The sequence below is a fragment of the Alnus glutinosa genome, chromosome 3 (assembly GCF_958979055.1).
Source record: "Alnus glutinosa chromosome 3, dhAlnGlut1.1, whole genome shotgun sequence".
In the NCBI taxonomy this organism is placed as follows: domain Eukaryota; kingdom Viridiplantae; phylum Streptophyta; class Magnoliopsida; order Fagales; family Betulaceae; genus Alnus; species Alnus glutinosa.
The window spans coordinates 18,807,213-18,828,633 of NC_084888.1; the positions used below are offsets into that span (position 1 = coordinate 18,807,213).

General features: G+C 34.4%; 2 protein-coding genes across 4 annotated transcripts in view; both read right to left on the reverse strand.

Moving 5' to 3' along the window:
- Nucleotides 1–7,836, reverse strand: part of LOC133862412 (cycloartenol synthase) — a 41,380-nt gene extending 33,544 nt beyond the window's left edge. The window contains exons 1-9 of one of the 3 annotated variants that reach the window (XM_062298214.1): nucleotides 7,420–7,835; nucleotides 5,608–5,793; nucleotides 5,187–5,276; nucleotides 4,678–4,869; nucleotides 4,499–4,583; nucleotides 4,064–4,230; nucleotides 2,792–2,980; nucleotides 2,422–2,535; nucleotides 2,050–2,172 (exon numbers count right to left, since the gene is read on the reverse strand). In XM_062298214.1, coding sequence (XP_062154198.1) covers nucleotides 2,050–2,172; nucleotides 2,422–2,535; nucleotides 2,792–2,980; nucleotides 4,064–4,230; nucleotides 4,499–4,583; nucleotides 4,678–4,869; nucleotides 5,187–5,276; nucleotides 5,608–5,793; nucleotides 7,420–7,650 — 1,377 coding nt within the window. In that variant the 5' untranslated portion in view covers nucleotides 7,651–7,835. Of the gene's footprint in view, nucleotides 1–2,049; nucleotides 2,173–2,421; nucleotides 2,536–2,791; nucleotides 2,981–4,063; nucleotides 4,231–4,498; nucleotides 4,584–4,677; nucleotides 4,870–5,004; nucleotides 5,099–5,186; nucleotides 5,277–5,607; nucleotides 5,794–7,419 lie in introns of those variants that run through there. The other 2 variants (XM_062298216.1, XM_062298215.1) reach the window with 2 other exon arrangements.
- A 6,778-nt stretch (nucleotides 7,837–14,614) lies between these two features.
- On the reverse strand, nucleotides 14,615–15,727 carry LOC133863240 (uncharacterized). The gene has a single exon (XM_062299201.1). It carries the CDS (start codon nucleotides 15,725–15,727, stop codon nucleotides 14,615–14,617), a length of 1,113 nt encoding a protein of 370 aa, XP_062155185.1.
- Nucleotides 15,728–21,421: the final 5,694 nt, after the last annotated feature.

Here is a 21,421-nt window from a genome sequence, read left to right on the forward strand (position 1 = left end):
TGTTAACAGAAGTCATCAAAGCATTAAACACCAAAGCCGAAAGTGCAGGTTTAGCAGCCATGATACTCGTCCAGACGATACCCAAACAAGAGCAAGTAACCCAAGAAAATCAACAAACAAGCAAAAACTACTGAAATAAAGAGAATAATACTGTCCTGGAACACAATCAATGTAAAATCCAACCTGGATAGTCATAACCTGCTGGCATAAGGCCGAAAATGCAAGAGGCGAGCTCAAAACCCACAAAATTGGCTGAAAATGATCAGAACCAGCCGAAAAACCACTGAATCAACTACAACTGGACCTGAACCGGCCAAAAAACCACTGAACTGGCTAAAAACTGATCAGAACAAACCAAAATCAACTAAACCAGCCGAAACACCACTGAGCCGTCCCTGAACTCATTGAAACTTGCTGAAAACGTACTGTACCAGCCAGTTCAGTAGTTCCACTGAGCCGTCCCTGAACTCATTGAAACTTGCTGAAAACATACTGTACCAGCCAAATAGTAACTGAAAATGTCCGAAATCCACTAAATCTGGCCAAAACAATTTGACAAGACACTGGAAAAACACAAAATTGGCTGAAACAAAAGTACATTAACTGAAAAGTCATCAAAACCGATCGGAATCAAATGAAATTCAACTAACCCAACCAAAAAGTGCAAACTAGGTTGACTGGCCAATTGGATTTGGGTCAGTTGGGTTTGACCCTATTTGACAGATTGGAACTAGGTTTGATGGGTCCATTTGACCCGGTATGATTTGATCCAAATGCATGGATTGGACCGATCACCCAACTTAGAATTTAACTTGGACTAAACGTATCCGAAGTCAAATCCAAAACAAGCACGGATATCCCTATCCCTATCCCTAATCCTAAGAGCACTAGTAGCAGTTACCCTATATTGGTTCCCTTCCCTATATTTAGGGAAAATTTCATGAAAAACATCAAAAAACCTCCCACAGCTGATACCCTATATTTAGATGAGGGGGTTAGGAATGAATAGTAATTCCCTATGTATACATGTCTACTATTCCTTCCCTATGTATTATTTTAATATAAAAGAAGGATAATTAATTGATATAGGGAAGAGAGAAAAAGTAGGAAAGAGAGAAAAATAATAAAATAAGAGTAAAAAAATAATATTTAATTGATATAGGGAAATGTAAGGGAATCTATTGTGGTGTATTTTTTTATAGGGAAGCAAAAAGTAGTTTTGTTCCTTAAATATAGGAAAAATGGTTGGGAATCCGCTGCTAGTGTTCTAACCCAGATAAGAATTGGTTTATGCCTCTAATCAAACTCCACTCTTCATTTCCAAATGAACCACATATTCGCTGGCGGCGACTAACACTCACCATTGGCAACCACCATAGATAGATTCGCCACTCACGAACCATTGTCAACCACCTCTAACTGATGCAACAAACCACCGACAACAAAGAAACCAACCAATGCTAACACATGCACAACCACCAAAGAAACTACTGGCCACTCGTACAAACATGGCCAACCACCACGAACAGCACCAAACAACCCTGCATAACTAGGTTTCTCAAGGTTCACTCACTACCATAGCAGCGTTGTGTGGTTCTACTCTTCAGTACACACAACATGATGGTAAGGGCTTCACTAAGGAGGATCACGTCAATGACATTCCAACTGTTACGGTGGTGATGGTGCCATCCCCCTCCAACCATGAGCATCTAGGATACTTGAAGCCTGCGCTGGCAGCACTGTTAACATACCAAGGCAGACAAAAAAAATCTGGAAAAGAAGGCTTGAAAAACGAGAAAGAATAAATGAATTGGAAAGCACTAAACCTAAGACATGTTTTGATACCATGTCAAACTAGAGTTTGCACAAAAGAGAGGTTCAAAACATAATGTGGCCCTCTAACTATTTTATTATATATATATAGGGGAAAAGAGAATACAATAAATGGCTAAAATACTCTTTTCCCTTTATTAATAATACCCTTTCTAATTGATGATAAGAACAGTTTTTAAGATATAGTAAAAAAAAAACATTTCTGCCAATGAGAACCTGGGAATCCTTTATGTACTCGTGTGCTTTTCTTAAAGTTTGTCCATATTCTTCAGCAAGATTAGTTGATATAATTGCTTCAACAGCAAAAGCAGTATCCCATAATTGACTTCCATTATATCCCTACATCACAATTATTATTAACACACATGGTATGTATTAGATTCAAATATCTGAGGTAGTGAAACATGAATGTAACCTGTACAATAGGTCATTAAATAACAAAAAAAATCCAAAAGCGTACCAAATTCGAACTAACATAAGATCACAAGGGTGGGGAGAGAGAGAGAGAGAGAGAGAGAGAGAGAGAGAGAGAGAGAGAGAGAGAGGTTCATTAAGTCAGTCAAAGACTGTCTAAAACTCTTTCTGGACCTGCATTTTCATGCCATCCTCGGCAATCCACAAATAATCAAAGATTCTTGGAAGATGCAATTTGAATTCCTCTGAGTTGGGATCCTCTGCCCAACAACAAAGCATATTTAACACCTGCATAATCCACAAATTACACAATCAAGAGCTCCATCAAACTAACAATAACTGCAGGGAGTGCCTATGAGAGAAGCGTAGAGCTAAGAAGCTAGATGATTTGACTCTTTAACTCATATTATGCTTTAAATACTATCAACAATTTTTGCTTATAGCTTTAAATTTAACTTTTGTAGTGTCAAATGTTGCTCACTAGTTCTCACTTTCAAAAGTAAAACAAAAAGGAAGTGCAAAATCAACAATTCATAATGTGTACCTTATTGACAGGCCCTATGCATATATACCGTGTATTTTCATCTTCATAGTGGATATGTTGCATCACAGTGTGCAGAGCTTTCTCTCTCAATCTTTTTGCAGGCCAACACATAAAAATAGGTTCATATGCATAGTAAAGAGATGCCCAGAGGATATCCTGAACCAGCGGATGTGGGTAGTATAGATCTTCCTAACAATATTACAACAAAAGATAGCATGAAACACGATAGAAGTAGCATATGAACTCTTATTTATGAATTACAACTGCTCTTGCACACAACTGTAGCTAATTATGAACTCAAATTATGTCCATGAAAAGAACAACACTTGAAGTTAGCTTACAATCAATAGACAACAAATGTAAGATATAATTTAAATTAACAAAAGTAATGAAAAAATAAAAATGAAACCAAGAAAGTGTTGGCAAGTGATGAAAAGAAAAGAAAAAAAAAAAAAAAAAAAAAAAAAAAAAAGAAGAAGAAGAAAGCAAAATTGCAGATAAGCAATAATGAGACTCTGAGCTGATAAGCACTATGGGATTTTGACGTATAACTATGAAAGAAGATGATAATATTTGTTGCTAGACTCTACAGCTCGTGAAAAATAATTAATATGGTCTCCTCCTAAAAGTCATGACCTTCAAGTTAAAATATATTATAAGGCTCTGGTTTTCATGTAGTAACCCTCAGGAAGGGACATGATATTTTGATTGTATTTTGAAAGGTAAGTCTATTGTGTTTTAAATGTGGTGTATCTGTAGAGAAAAAGGATTTGGGGAATGGAATTACCAACTGTGAGGCTAAAGCTATTCTTATTGAGTTCTCTCTATGATTGGATCACAGCTACGACGTCACTATCCTTTTTGAATTTCTTGAAATACATCATATGAAGTAGGATTGCAACCCCTTATTGTGCTCTTTTAACAAATTTTAGTTATCAAAAATAAAAAAAATAAAAAAAACACTAGTGACAATTAAGAGTAGAACCATGTAAAAAAGTACTAGGGATGGCAATAGGGCAGGTTATGTGCCCAATACATATCCCGAAGTATTTGAATCAAATACGTATTAAATAGCATACAACAGCTATTTTGAAGAATCTACGCTTCCTAAAATAAAATACATGAGTTTACAAAAGAATGTTAGCTGAAACTTATTTCTAAGTGCGGGAGGAAGAAGAGAACAAGAAAAGAAGAAAAAAGAACTATAATATGGAAGGTAAAAGTGAAATCTATAATACTTGAAGGTGAAAAAAAGCTAGATTTCTCACCAACCTTTGCACAATCACTACGAGCCTTATTCCAATCGATTTCATGATAAGGGACTGTATAAAGCTCTTTTCTCAAAGATTGGATTGTGGATGTGATAGGACCAACAAACCTTTTACCATATAAATATGACATGGGCAAATACACCATCCGGCAATGACACCACATCCTTCCTATAAGAAAATATGGAAATTCAACAGCAAGAAGTTTAGGACAAACCCATACCACTGTAATTGACAACCCCTACACCACTAATGGACTAAAGTTCTTCCTGAACTGTAACAGTGAAAATATGCAGATTTAACAAATTGCAATGGTGGTATATATCTTTTTTCCCAAAATATTTAATTAGTTTTAAAACGTAAGCAATATAAAATACTTTTCGTACATGCAGAGCATATATTGTGTTCGTGGTATAAGAATGACTAAAAAGTTAGAGACCTGGATGACATGGGAGAAGGTAAGGGCAAAGCCATACTTCTGGCAGCAGTGGATTATTCCCAGACCATTCGTACACACCAAGTACCTGAAACCGGTGAAAATCAACCACAACTTAGCTAATATTTTGAAGGCATTGGCTTTTTCAGCACAATATAACAAAATTTAGACGGAGTTCATACTGAAAGCCACATTTTCCCCCATGAAGTGATTGCAGTTGCACCACCATGATCCAAGATCCACTTCCGTGCTTTCTCCACTGCCCCCAGTCCATCCTCAGGTTCACCAAGCAATCTCAAAGTAACATAATTTAGTGCAGTACCAAACATGGTGCTTGGGCCTTCAATATGTAGACCCCAACCCCCATCTTCATTCTGCAATTAGATGGATCACCGTTTCAAAGTTTTGTGTTCATCAGCAATATTAATACTACGAGACCCAAAGAAAATAGAATAAGGCTCTATCGAGTGTAATTCGTAATGCTTTCAACAGTGATATGAGCAACTAACCAGGTAAAAGGAATCAATCATTAAAAACAGTTCCCACCAGATTGAAGCCGAAGAGAATAAATTATTAGTTGTGCAGTTATCTTTTTCCTTTTTCCTTTAACACAAAGAGACAAAACATTGAAATTCAAAGTGGAAAAGGAGCCTCATGCATAAAACAGTTAATGTTGCAAGAAAATTCTTGCCTGATGATTGTAGAGATATCTGCAGATCTCACATTGATGTTCTTTTGATAAGACGCCATTCAGAGTTCCAGTAATTGAAAGGGTAATCACCTGTTCCAATTGATAAGAAGGATTACACTTCATGTCAGTTCATGATAATTTTACTGGAACAAATGATAAAGTGAGTGAAAGCACCTCACTCTTCTTCTTCTTCTTCTTCTTCTTCTTTTTTATTTTTATTTTTTCTTTCTTCGGTTTTTTTTTTTTTTTAATCAAAGCCTCAAAAGATGTCATCCAGTTCATTTTACTGAATGCCGCAAAATTCTAAATAAACTATGCAAATTTTATAGCATGGAATGCTATGCTATCAAATTGATAGATTAGTCAGTTTTTGTTGCACAAAACAAAACATATCGAAATGACTTCTTTTTCTCAGTCTTACCAAACCAGGAATTAGAAACATGGGACCCCCATAATCCCCCGGCCAATGACCATCATCTGCCTGGATTGTTGAGTAGAAATTGATGGCCCTTCGTAAGGTCATACTTACTGCCTCCTCTCTGACCTCTTCTGTATCGTTAATTTTGACTTGCGGTATATTTACAAAAGATGGGTTCTCCTTTGCAAACTATATCAGAGAGAAAATTAAAGTAACATATTGAGAATCAATTATTACAGAGAGCGAGTTTAAAAAAAACAAAACAAAAAACAAAAAAGACAATAACAAAATTCAAGCATTTAATTATTTGAACTTAAAGCACAGAAATTTCCCTTGCTCATGTTGTTATCAGTACATGTTTAATTAAAGACAAAGTCTTTATGCGAGAGAATGATAACAAATGTTGCTTAATGTGGCCATTCTTCAAGAAACTATTATAGATAAACCTTAATGGTCCCTTGAAGCCAAGACAACTCATGAAAAAGAGAAAGGGGAAAAGGAATCCGGAATCTTATAACAATCAATACTGATTAATAATAAGCCTACTGAAATCAGCAAAATGTGAAAAGTCAGCAGCTATGAACATATATATATATATATATATATATATATATATATATATAAATACACAAGTTTAGCATCACTTTCATGGGGTTTTAAATAACGGAATATTTACTATACAAATCTAGTAATGAAACCAAAAGACAGGATGGAGATCTCAATGCAGATCCTAGCTCAGAAAGCACTCTAAATTTTAAATCTAAATAGGTTTCAGCAATAGTAGAGATCTTCTTCTTTTTTTTTAAGTAGCCGAAATATCATTAAAAACGTAAGGTGCACCTAGGTACATAGAAAGTATACAAGAGAAAACACTTAGCTAGCTAGAATGAGAAAAAAGAACAATAATCAGTAATGGAAATATCATTGAAAAGTACAAAGGCATAACCCAAGTACACAGGGAGTAGACTAGATATACACCTACCTAGAAAGAGAAAACAATTCAAGAAAATCATGAAAACTTAGCAAATTATGACCTAAGGCAGTGGTCAAGTGTTTTGGAAAAGAAAAGCTTTAGTTCCACCACCATCCTCTCGCTCTCTAAAGACATCACAAAAGGCAGGACGGAACCATTTCCCACACAACGGCCCTCTGAAGACTACCTCCTGACCTTCTCCAACAAGCAAAAAGATCTACTACTCTTCTAGGCATAACCCAAGATGACTAAAGATAGCACTCCACAAAGCATTGGCGATCTCACAATGGAGAAGAAGATAATCCACAGCCTCCCCACTCCTCATACACATGATCTTCCTCAGGCGGTTGTCCAAGCAAAAAACGCTGCTCTCAAAGGGGACATTATGCCGCCAATAAAGATTGTAATTGTTAACAATAATACAACAGTAGAGCACTCAATAATACCAAGATCAATTCTTTCCCTTCTTAACCTTCGCAGACTCATTCAAGAGTTGATGTTTCAGAATGTTAATACATAATAAAGATTGGAATTGTTATCAAATAGAAAATGTCCAAGCGCCTAAGAAGAAGAAAATGATCTTAATTCAATTCTCAATACATACCCATGTAAATAAATTCTTAGAAAAAAAAATATTAAAACCATATATCCTTTCTTAAGCATTATCTTCAACAAAATTGAGAAATGTCACTAACTGACTAACAAAGAATTAAACGAGAAAATGAAGAAAACCCAATTTACACCTCGTCTATTGCTTTCTTTTCTTGATGATCACAGACCACAAATCATAGAACCAAACAAGAACCAACAAAGAATTCCAATGTTTGGGATTCTGGGGCGACCTGAATCCGCATGAGGAGGTCGGAGCTGTGCCGCTTCTCGAAGCGGCGCTCCCAGAAACCCCGGCGAGCATTGTCGATCTGGTGAAGCTCTTCTTGGGTGCCGAGCTCTGGATGGAACTCCCACACTTGGCGTCCCATGTGATTGTTCAAACTCCTCAGCCATCTTTCACTGCCGCCGCCGCCACCACCATCTCCTCTGACTGTCTCTGCGCCGATCTTCAACTTCCACATTGCACAGTTGTTTAATTCTTTTCGCGGATACGATGAGCTTAAATGGTTAAGAAATAGTAGCACGTTGGAGACACAGAGGAAGAGGAGCTTGACAGCTTTGTTTTCTCTCCTTGTCGCTTTCACAAAACAGAAGAGGCTGTCAACTAAGCACAATACTGCATGGATTAGGGTATTATTATTAAAAAAAAAAAAAATTAAAAAAAAACCAACAACAACAACATTTACAATACTGCATCGTTGGATGCTATGTCTGATGGGCTAGCACCGGAATTTTTATTTTATTTTATTTGATCTAAAAAAAAAAATTATCTTTGTTTGGTTTTCATTAAAAAAAAAAAAAAATCGTTGGTCGGTTGGTGTCAACGAGAAAGGGAATAGTATCTTCTAGGGTGGGTCGTAAAGGAATTATGCTTATAAAAATGTATGGGATAATTGAATTATTGGTTCTTGCAATTGGCCTAAATTACGAATTATTTTTTGTGATACAAAAAGTTTATAAATGATCATTGTTGTAAACTATAATTACGAATCATTTTCTGAACTCGTTTTTCGTCCACCAAGTTAACAGAATCCGCTAATTTATCACGTCATATAAATAGTGAGATAACCTCTAAATATTATTTGTATTGTAATCCATTAACGGACTCTATTAACTTAACAGATGGAAAACGGGTTTAGAAAGTTATTTTTAATTATAGTTTACCACAAAGACTCTTCATAAACTTTTTATACTATTGTGAGTGATTCGTAATTTAGAATATTATTCTAAAATATATTTAAAAGAAAATAAAAATAAAAAAACACTACAACCTATAACGGCAAGATTGAAGGGTTTGCCATGGTGTGGGACAAACATGGGCAATCCTTCATGTGTTGTACGACACAACTCATGACAATTTCAAAGTACACATACATAACACACACGTACCCATAACTATATATATATATATATGTGTGTGTGTGTGTGTGTGTGTGTGATAACTTCTAAGTATACCAAAATTGTCTTTGATATATTATATATGTCTTACAAAATCCCAAATTAACCTTCTTTTTTTTTTCTATGCATACCAAAAATAACTTTACGTGTTTCTAATGGGTATACGCAGTTTTCTAAACTGAATAAATCCAAGACAGAACTTAACACCATAAAAGTTCATAATTCATTTTATTAAGGATAAATTCATCATAAATTTTTTAATAAGCGATTTGAATTCACTCTCCCTCATTTTTTAATTTTGAAAATTAGATGCCTGAGCTTTCCATTATTCGCAATAGATCCTTATCTGAGTTTGCAGTCCAAGTAAAACTATAGACCCTTAGGATTTGTTTCGGTTTATGATTTCAAAATATACGATTTGAAAAAATGGTTTTTAAAAATGCATTATTTTTTTTTGTACATGTCTACAGAAGAGGAGGGAGGAGAGATTTGAACTAATGACCTCCGTTTCATGATCCGTGGTCCCCAGCCAATTGAACTATCCCTTGGGGACTTAAAAGTGCTCTTAAGTGTTTGGCAAAATCGTAGTTTAGCCTTTAAAATTATGCGTTTTCAAAAAAAAACCATCTTACCTGCGATTTGAAAAATCATATTTTCTGCGTTTTCAAATCACAATTTTTAAAAACGCAGTTTCTAAACGATTTATGTTCTGCGATTTGGTTTAAAATCGAATTTATTGTCTATGAATCGCAATCTCAAACGCACCCTTAGAGCCACTTGTCGAATCATCTTAAAATATTTTTTTATTTTATTTTATTTTATTAAAATCTGAAAAATAAAAACTAAAAATAAATCGTAAAAGGAAAAATGTTAAAAAATGACAAATATTTCTTTCAAACTGGGCTGGAGGAACTTCTTCCGACCCAATCTATAAAAATAGCATGTGTCTACTTTACATGAAAGAAGCATATGTTTTTTAAATAAAAATGATAAAGTTTGAAGATACACATGCTTTTTTCAATAAAAAAAAAAAAAAAATAGTAACTATGTCCTTGCTATTTAAAAAGCTTGTATTTCCCACGTATAAAAGACATAAAAGAGACACACGAATTTTTTAGAGACTAGTTTGGAGGAAGTTCTTTAACCAGGTCAGAAGAAAATTCTGTCCTAAAAAATAATATCAGGTCAGATCCCAATTCCTACTCCTTCATCTTCTTCTTCAACGTCTTTAAGCCTCTATTCAATGATGGGCCGTGGTTCAAGCATCTCTCCAGTGGCAGTAATCCACGACCCAAAAAGTTTGGTATGTTTATTCATTTTTGTTTCTTTTTTAGTTGGATTGTGAATTTTCCTGCTCTAAAAGATTTATCAATTCCTGTCACGAAGCTTCTTCCCATCCCTTCTTTCCCCTTTGTTGGTTCGAGTCTTCATGAGAGAGGGATGAGAACCCGTAACAGAGAGAGATGCCATGGGCGGTGCTCTGTTCCGTGACCCATTAGAAAACCCCTGTGCGTGGCTGATCGTGGTGATTTTAGGCTTATATTCTACCGAGTTAAGGTTCATTTTCAATGGCTTTGGCTTCCTACAGTATGGATTTAAAGTTTTCAGGTTCAACGGGTTAGTGTTTGTGGATTTCTTATGTTAAAATCTGTGTGTGTGGCAATTGAAATTGGTGTTTGTGGGTAGATGTTGGCCTGGGTGTGATTTTGGTTTGCTCATTTTGGTTGCTAATGTTGACTGAGTTTATGGGTTTGATTTTTGGTCAAATCACTTTGGCCTTTGTCAAGGCTGCAACCTCCCTAGCCGTGAATCAGTTTTAGCCAAAGTAATCTCAACCCTTCAAACCATTATATAAGGAAGTGCAACCCTTTTCACGTTTCATCCCGTTTTCTTTGTAAATAGAAACTCTCTCCCTTACCATGTTTTTTCCTCTCTACCAGCATTTAAACAAAGCAAAAATCTTCCTCTATGTGTCTCTCGATCAGAGGCGTAAGTTCTGGGTATGTTATTCCAGCGGCTTCCTTCCTTTAAACATAAAACATAAAACATAAAAGTTCTCTTCCTTCTCTTTCTCTTAGCCAGCAGCAGTGGTTTCTTCTTAAATAGTAGCAACCTCTCTCTCTCTCTCTCTCAGTCCTCAACAACAAAAAACTAGAAGAAAAACTCTCCATGTGTGTCTCAGTCAGTAATGCTGTGAGTTTTAAATTACTCATAAGCGCACGTATTTTTGCAATATAGTATGTGCAAGTGTGAAGTCGAATCCATAAGAATTGCGTTGCAAAAATTCATTTCTAATTAAATTAATCATATTTTAACCTAGTGTTGAACTTTTGGGATTTTTATCGAGCAAAATAATAAACTAAATTAAAACTGAATAAGAACAATTAAAAAAAAAAGGCACTAAGGTTTTAGAATCCACATCGCCAAGTCAAACAACACATTCTATTCATACACCTGATAAACAATTAAGTCTTATTCATTGTTCAAGGTTCTGTAAAAAATATATTAAATTATTCAATGAATTCAACTCAATAACAAATCACAACGAATACTCAACTAAAATCAAATCATCTAATGTATCCGTTTTAACAAACAAATCACAATGGATATTCTTTTTCAACTAAATCATTTGATGTGTCCATCGGTTAAAACACATTGAATATCCAACTTTTAATAAACAATCATTCAATCAAAAGACATAAATCAATTAATTGAATATTGGACTTGAACAATACTTTGATAAATATCGGAATTGCATAAACTAAAATAACAAGAATGAAAGTTATATCAAATGCGAGGTTTCATCTTGTAACGCCCCGCTTTTACAAAAAGCGTAAGTGAAAATTTTTCGAATTTCCACAAGACATTACTAACTTATCAGAGTTAAATATTGGCAACGGTATATATAAATATAATACAGACTTAGGAATTAAGTAACACTTCAGAGCTTCTACTGAAATACCTCAAGATAGATATAATAAGTAAGTCAACATAATTATACAAAGTGGTAGTAGTCATGCCTCACAGGGCATAAATAGTCATACAAGCCAAAATATCTAAGGTTTAATGACTACATAACAGCAGAATTATAAATATTGTCTTTAAACTAAGTTATTGAACTACAACATAGTAGTTCCCAAAAAGGGAGGCGGTCTCGCCTCAAAAACTAGTATCAGGAACCATCTAAGAGTCTGGATAGTCCTGATATTCTTCTTCTTCATATCCTGTATTATCACACAATACGGAGAGGAAAACAACAACACAAAATACTAAAGTGAGTCCGCTGTTTTCAATATAGATATGATTATTGATTTATTTAAGTAAATGCAACACAATGCAATAATATAAAGTAATGACAGTTTTATAGGCACAGTTTTATTATAAAATGAATCATGAGCTTCTTGCATTCGATCTTATAGAGACGTAACTCTAACGCATAGATTCAAGGAAACGTAATTCCATTTAATAAAGTCTAGGAAACGTAATTCCTGTCTAACGTGCTATAGGAGACGTAACTCCCGCTTATCGAGTTATAGGAGACGTAACTCCCGTTTAGCGAGTTCTAAGGAGACGTCACTCCTCTAACAATTTATTATCTTTTTGGCACAGGCAGACGTCACTCCCTGTTCCGTAGGCAGACGTAACTCCCTACTTTGTTGTTTATTAATATTTTTGGCTCAGGCAGACGTCACTCCCTGATCCGTTGGCAGACGTCACTCCCAACTTTGTTATAATTAATTCATTAATTAAAATAACAAAATATGCAAAATCCACATGCGCAAACAATTAAATAAAACAGAAACCATAACATTATGGAAATTCAGCTTCACCCTCAGTAAGTAATAAATACTTACAGTTCTTTCTTTGCTTCAGAAAAGTGTTCACATAAATATTAGTTGCAGTATAATTTAATACCAATAATAGTGAATTTGTACAATTCACTTATAAACTCATATTAACACTATTTTTATTTTTAACCTTTTAAACCTTAACATAATTGCTAAAATCATTTAAACATAATAACAACATATAAAAAATGGTTTAATTATAATGCCACATATTCCATATGGGCATTATAACAACATTTATAAATAATGACCAAAATACCATTTTGCATTTTTAAAATACTTATGAACATAAGAATCATTTTACCAACACTTTTAATCATAAAAGCTATATATTTATATAACATAACCAATTCCAATTGAGCTGAGTAACAACATTAGTATTAGTAATGTCTAAAAATACTTTTAGAATATTGGGCGGCATAACGGCATAATTATGAATAATTCCCTTTATAAAATTTGGCAGAACAACGACGCTTTTATAACTAATGCTTAAAAAAAACCTTTCAAAACTTTTGACAGCATAACGGCACATTTAAGGAATATCCAATTGAATTTGGGCATCATAATGGCATATTTGGTAAATAAGTGATCAACTTTGAACATAAACACATAATGAATATAATCAAGCTTAAACTAATGAAATCAAAACTTAAAGCATAAAATCAATGAAATTAATGATTGGAAGCTTACCAAAAGACTTCCTAGAACACACTCTAAGCCTTGGACTACACAAAAGCACACTTTTCTCTCTCTTTGCCATGAGTGTGTGTGCGTGAAGCTTGATGGGTTTTTGAATCCTTCTTTAGTTCTATTTATAAGGGAATGAATGGCTAGGATCAAGTAGACACTTTTTGATCTAATGGATGAGAGTTAGCCTTATCCTCCAAGGCACATGGGTGTCATCATTACTTAGATAAATATCTACATGCATTTGCATTTCATATGAATTTGCATTTCATGTGAATTTTGGCACATGGGTTTCATCAATACTTAAATCAAATAAAATCAAATAATATCTAATCTAATAAATTCTATTCTAACTCAATTTGACACCCCACAAAATACCTTAAAATCTCAATCATCACAAATCAAATAAAATCAAATCCAATTATAGCAAATATTTCTATCCTAACTAGATTTGGCACATGGGTTTACTAAGAAATGAAACTAAGTTATAAATAGGACTAATTGGTTACAAAATATCACAAAATCAATAGGGTGACACGGCGATGACGTGGCTGAATCTACACATGCATGCTGCCCAGTCCAGGGGCAGTAGAGTCACGGTAACTTTCGGCAAATCTAGAAAACTCTAATTTTTATGAAATTTTATATGTAGATAGAGGACTCCGAGACGAGCGTTCTGACTTTTGAATTGACCAAAACGGAGTTCGTTTGACCCTGTTTCCGTTATTCCAAAGTTTAAGGTTCGTTTGAACTTTTATTAAACTAAAACTATAAACACTTCTTAATAAATGAATATTTAACTTCATAGATATTCATATTTATTCTTTTACCTTATTAATAGGTCATAAATCATATTTTAAGATATTTTATTTAATATTTTAAAATATGGGGTGTTACATCCCTCCCCTCTTAACAGAATTTCGTTCCCGAAATTCGTAAACGTTATATCGCATAAAGAGAAGATTTAGATTACTAATCTTTATGTCTAGCGATACAAATATCAAGGGTAACATTTTAATTACTAATATTAGGTTATCCTAACCTTGATCATTACGGGATAGGAACGACATAAGAAAATAATGTATATCTTCTTTCTATCAATGATTAATAAAAATATCCTACAAGAAAAATGATGTAAGAAAATAATATGAATTTTTCTTTTTTATCAATTATCTCACCATATAATTTTAATAACTAGTGTATCTTATCTAATCCTCTATTGTTGAAATTATATCTACCATTCATAGGTGAGAATCTTATTACTGAGCTTAAAGTCTCGATTTCAATATGGGTTATTCATACTCATCAAAAAGGGTGTAAGAAAATAATGTTTTATCTAGGTACAAAATTTATATAGTACCATGATCTATTTATTGCTCCGTCAAAAATACCATTTTAACCGTTGAATACTATTAGAAATTTATGTGATTGGCGCAAGTGAAAATGAATGCGAAAGTCCTAAATCATAAATAGTAAGCCAAATGCTATCTATTTAAAGAATGGTACCTACCGTCGCATCTGTATATTCCTCATCTTCTTCAGCACCACCAGGGATAAGTGAATATACTCGTGCTTGGGCAGGATACTGTTGTCGAGATTCGCCTCCTTGCGGCTTTGATCCTTTATCAGAGGTCATGGAACAATACTTTTGGACATGACCAGGCTTACCACACTTGAAACAGCTTGGATTCGTCATCCTACATTCTCCCGCATGCGGTTTTCCACACTTATCACAAAGGGGTTTTTGGTTTCCTAGCGTGGGCGAGAAATTCTTGTTGTCAATTAACTTGGAATCACTCTCGATTGCTAGCCTCTTTTCTGAATACGATGTTTGATGTTTTAATCGCCTCTTCAAATCGTAGGCTGCTGCTGATTCGCGGATTCCTCTTTCCGCGAGCGATGCAACTTCTACCAACCTAGCATAATCTTTGATCTTGTGGCAGATCACTCTCTCCTTAGTGCGAGGATTGAGGCCATGTTCAAATCGTTCCGCCTTCGATTCTTCATCTGGAATAAGATTGGCCGCAAACCTGGCTAATTCCATAAATCTAGCAGAATACTGTTCTATGGTCATATTACCTTGAACAAGATTTTGGAATTCTATTGCTCGCAATTGTCTCTGGGATCGAGGGAAAAAGCGCCGATTATACTCCACTTTGAACATCTCCCAAGTGATCACTGTTTCTTCCCCAAGTAGCACCTTCCTCGCATTCCACCATATCCCAGCTTCACCCATCAGCTGCAGTGCGAGATACTGAACTTTCTGCTCGTCGGTACAACCGAGAGTAGTGTACAATGCATCTATGTCTGTGAGCCATGCTTTTGCAGCGTTCGGTCTTTCGGTTCCTTCAAAAGTTCGAAAATGGAAACTAGCAAAATCACGCAACGAACAACCTATGGGTTCAGCTCGTTCATTAGGTCGTGGAATATGTGATATTGCTTCAGTAAGGTGTCTAGTGGCATCAGCTATAAATTGTACTAAGGCTGGGTGTATTCCGTCATTGTATGGTGGCGGTGGAGGTGGAGGTGGCAACTCTTCCTCACCATTTTCTTCGGGACGCGGGTCTTGGTTAAAGTCGCAGAGAGGACGACGTCTAGGAGGCATGATTCTATATTTAAAGGAACGGTTATCCCACATTTCGTAGAATAAAATCATTTTCTTTAAAAAGGCTATGTTACATTTAAAATCAACCAATAATGCTAATAAACAAAACATTCTATAATCAATCATTGACAAAGAATTCATCAACATTAATAAACAAATCATAATGCGAACAATTTTAACACTCAAAATTATACAAGTAAATAATCATTATAAACAATAAAATTTAAGTGCGCAAATGCATATATTCAACGAAGCATGACAAAAGATTTTACTCTTACTCTAATTCATGAAATTCTACATAGTGTCTAGCATATATATATACCAACAAAAATATTTTTATATTCCTATAGCTCTTTGTGTTTTATTTCTATACTAAGGTCAAGTCTAGGGTCCTCAGAGCAAACTGCTTCGATACTAAACTGTAACTTACCCAAGTTACAGTTTGACACTAAGCTGTAACTGGTCCTTAGGGCTACAATATGACACTAAGTCTCACCTGGGCCGCAGAGCAACCGCTCTGATACCAAACTGTAACTTACCCAAGTTACAGTTTGACGCTAAGTTTCTGCTGATTCCCAGAGCGAACCGCTCTGATACCAAACTGTAACTTACACAAGTTACAGTTTGACGCTAAGTTTCTGCTGATTCCCAGAGCGAACCGCTCTGATACCAAACTGTAACGCCCCGCTTTTACAAAAAGCGTAAGTAAAAATTTTTCGAATTTCCACAAGACATTACTAACTTATCAGAGTTAAATATTGGCAACGGAATATATATAAATATAATACAGACTTAAGAATTAAGTAACACTTCAGAGCTTCTACTGAAATACTTCAAGATAGATATAATAAGTAAGTCAGCATAATTATACAAAGTAGTAGTAGTCATGCCTCACAGGGCATAAATAGTCATACAAGCCAAAATATCTAAGGTTTAATGACTATATAACAGCAGAATTATAAATATTGTCTTTAAGCTAAGTTATTGAACTACAACATGGTAGTTCCCAAAAAGGGAGGTCTCGCCTCAAAAACTAGTATCAGGAACCATCTAAGAGTCTGGATAGTCCTGATATTCTTCTTCTTCATATCCTGTATTATCACACAATACAGAGAGGAAAACAACAACACAAAATACTAAAGTGAGTCCGCTGTTTTCAATATAGATATGATTACTGATTTACTTAAGTAAATGCAACACAATGCAATAATATAAAGTAATGACAGTTTTATATGCACAGTTTTATTATAAAATGAATCATGAGCTTCTTGCATTCGATCTTATAGAGACATAACTCTAACGCATAGATTCAAGGAAACGTAATTCCATTTAATAAAGTCTAGGAAACGTAATTCCTGTCTAACATGCTATAGGAGACGTAACTCCCGTTTAGCGAGTTCAAAGGAGACGTCACTCCTCTAACAATTTATTATATTTTTGGCACAGGCAGACGTCACTTCCTGTTCCGTAGGCAGACGTAACTCCCTACTTTGTTGTTTATTAATATTTTTGGCTCAGGCAGACGTCACTCCCTGATCCGTTGGCAGACGTCACTCCCAACTTTGTTATAATTAATTCATTAATTAAAATAACAAAATATGCAAAATCCACATGCGCAAACAATTAAATAAAACAGAAACCATAACATTATGGAAATTCAGCTTCACCCTCAGTAAGTAATAAATACTTACAGTTCTTTCTTTGCTTCAGAAAAGTGTTCACATAAATATTAGCTGCAGTATAATTTAATACCAATAATAGTGAATTAGTACAATTCACTTATAAACTCATATTAACACTATTTTTATTTTTAACCTTTTAAACCTTAACATAATTGCTAAAATCATTTAAACATAATAACAACATATAAAAAATGGTTTAATTATAATGCCACATATTCCATATGGGCATTATAACAACATTTATAAATAATGACCAAAATACCCTTTTGCATTTTTAAAATACTTATGAACATAAGAATCGTTTTACCAACACTTTTAATCATAAAAGCTATATATTTATATAACATAACCAATTCCAATTGAGCTGAGTAACAACATTAGTATTAGTAATGTCTAAAAATACTTTTAGAATATTGGGCGGCATAACGGCATAATTATGAATAATTCCCTTTATAAAATTTGGCAGAACAACGACGCTTTTATAACTAATGCTTAAAAAAAACCTTTCAAAACTTTTGACAGCATAACGGCACATTTAAGGAATACCCAATTGAATTTGGACATCATAATGACATATTTGATAAATAAGTGATCAACTTTGAACATAAACACATAATGAACATAATCAAGCTTAAACTAATGAAATCAAAACTTAAAGCATAAAATCAATGAAATTAATGATCGGAAGCTTACCAAAAGACTTCCTAGAACACACTCTAAGCCTTGGACTACACAAAAGCACACTTTTCTCTCTCTTTGCCATGAGTGTGTGTGCGTGAAGCTTGATGGGTTTTTGAATCCTTCTTTAGTTCTATTTATAAGGGAATGAATGGCTAGGATCAAGTAGACACTTTTTGATCTAATGGATGAGAGTTAGCCTTATCCTCCAAGGCACATGGGTGTCATCATTACTTAGATAAATATCTACATGCATTTGCATTTCATATGAATTTGCATTTCATGTGAATTTTGGCACATGGGTTTCATCAATACTTAAATCAAATAAAATCAAATAATATCTAATCTAATAAATTCTATTCTAACTAAATTTGACACCCCACAAAATACCTTAAAATCTCAATCATCACAAATCAAATAAAATCAAATCCAATTATAGCAAATATTTCTATCCTGACTAGATTTGGCACATGGGTTTACTAAGAAATGAAACTAAGTTATAAATAGGACTAATTGGTTACAAAATATCACAAAATCAATAGGGTGACACGGCGATGACGTGGCAGAATCTACACATGCATGCTGCCCAGTCCAGGGGCAGTAGAGTCACGGTCACTTTCGGCAAATCTAGAAAACTCTGATTTTTATGAAATTTTATATGTAGATAGAGGACTCCGAGACGAGCGTTCTGGCTTTTGAATCGACCAAAACGGAGTTCGTTTGACCCTGTTTCCGTTATTCCAAAGTTTAAGATTCGTTTGAACTTTTATTAAACTAAAACTATAAGCACTTCTTAATAAATGAATATTTAACTTCATAGATATTCATATTTATTCTTTTACCTTATTAATAGGTCATAAATCATATTTTAAGATATTTTATTTAATATCTTAAAATATGGGGTGTTACACATCTTCAACCTTAGTCAAAGATTTAGCCTTTCATGGCTAAAGACAACATACTTACTTAAATTACAAATATAAAAATTGAATCACTTACTAAAGAAAAACTTACCAAAACGTGCATGAAGAAACCCCCACAATCACGTCCAGTTCGTCCCGGTTGCCAAAAAAAAGAGAAAATATATATATATATATATATATATATATATATATATATATATATATATATATATAGGAAGAACAAAATAGGCTACAGGTGCGAGAACAGGACTTAAACAATTCCGCCCACTCACGTTTTCTCCTCAGTTCCGTTCAGCCTGACTTACACGAGAAAAGCACTAAAATATATAGTGCTAATACCCTAGTTTCGGCCCCTCTCCCTTAAAGGAAATATATAAAAAATCTAATTGCCCTCTGCACTTTCACGTTTTAGTGCACTGCTAGGTCTTTTATTTGGAAAGAATCATGCGTGTCTATCGCTGCTGCTCCTTCTTTGCATTGGATTCGGTGCGCCAGTTATGGAGATAAATCGGTTGTCTCCTTTTTGCTGCTTTGGAAAGAAATCATTTGCTGCCTTGTCCTTTTTGGGAAGAAATCAAGACTTGTGTTGGTCTATCGTGGAGCTTTGTTTCCTGGATGAAGACGCGTGCTGCTCCTTCTTGAGGAAAGAAAATACTTCAATAATTTACACGCAGCTCTAGGTCTCGGTGCTGGCAAAACTCAAATGAACGTGTCTTCATTTTTGTGCTAAGCTCGTCTGTTGCCAAAACAGGAAAAGAACGTGTGAGAAGAAACGTGTAAAATAGATGCATGTCCTGCCCTTCATCAATTGGCGCCTCCACCTCACATGTTGCTGCCAGGATTTGGAAAGATGTGGTCTAGTTTTTAGGTCCTCCTTGCGCCGCATGATCACACGTCCAGACTTGGAAAGAATTTGGTGCTGCCAGCTGCTCCTTCTTTGTAAAGAATCGGGCGTGTTTCAGGTATGGAAAGGAGTCAGGCGTGATTCTCTGCTATGATCCTGGAAGAAAAATCGTGCCTTTTCTTCGGTGCTGTCTCTTTTTGCTGCCAGCTCAAAGGTCCAACGTGTGTCTCCTTCCTTTTGTCTTTCCCATATATATATATATATATATATAAATATATATATATTCCATATTTGAGAGTAAGAGTTTCTGAGAGAAGATCAAACTCTTGAGGTACATTTATGTGACCGGTTTTTCCACTTCTTTGCAATTTCACATAAATATCGTTATTTTCCCTCAATGACCTACAGAACACTAAAACACTAAAACTATTCAAAAATGTCAGAAAATAACATAACTAAAGGTTTAATAAATGCAAATTAAGGAATCCAAATATACAATATTTGGCGTTCATCAAGTATCAAAGAAAAACATAACCTCCTCTCCTTCTCTCTCGGTCAGCCCACCTGCTTTTAAAGAAAAATGGAAGACTCTCTCAAAGCTCTCTCTCTCTTTCACTCGCTGTCTCTCTCGGCCAGAAGGATATTTTTAAGCTTGGATCTTTTCAAAAATATCCCAATATCATTTTGAAGATATTTTGGGTAAGTCCCTAAAGCTTTGATTTTAGTTTAAAGATTAATTTTATGTTTAAAGGGTATTTTAAAAATCTATGTTCAAAAAGTGTTATATTTATAATGCCCAAATTATTTTAATATTCTGTAAATGCGTTGTTACGCTGCTCAAATTTTTTAAAATGTTTTTAAGCATTAGTTACACTAATGCCGTTATTCTGCCCAAATTTCACAAAATGATAAAAATAATTATTTATATTTATGTCGTTATGCCGTCCATATATTTTTAAAATATAATACTCATTATTTATATTAATGGGGTTATTATGTCCCTTTTTTATACAAAAAGTATTACACTTTTAGCATAATAATGCTCTTATAATGTCTGTTTTACTTTATAAATATTTTAGGCATTAGCTAGACAAATGCCGTGGTAATGACCATATGAAAATATGTGGTCATGTAACTTATCTATTTTTATATCCTGTCATAATATCAAGCGACATTAGGAACCTATATTAAGTTCTTTAGAAATCAGAAGTGACGAAAGTGTTAAAATAGGTTTTTAGCGATTTGTACTAATTCACTATCACATGTACAAAACTGTATTGCAGTGATAACTTGTGTGGATATTCTTTGAAAGTGGAAAATGGAGTAAGTATAAATTACTTATTGAGCATGATACTGAATTCCATAATATAATGATTGCAGATTTGTTTAAATTGTATATGTGTGAATGGAACATTGCATATTATACTGTTGTGACTAATGAATTTGTTAATAACAAAGCTGGTAAGTAGCAAGAGGCAACAGCTACCAACGGAACCTTAGGCTCTCGTGAAAGATTTAATAATAACAAAACTGGGACCGTAGGTTTCTAGCAACAAACAAATAAACT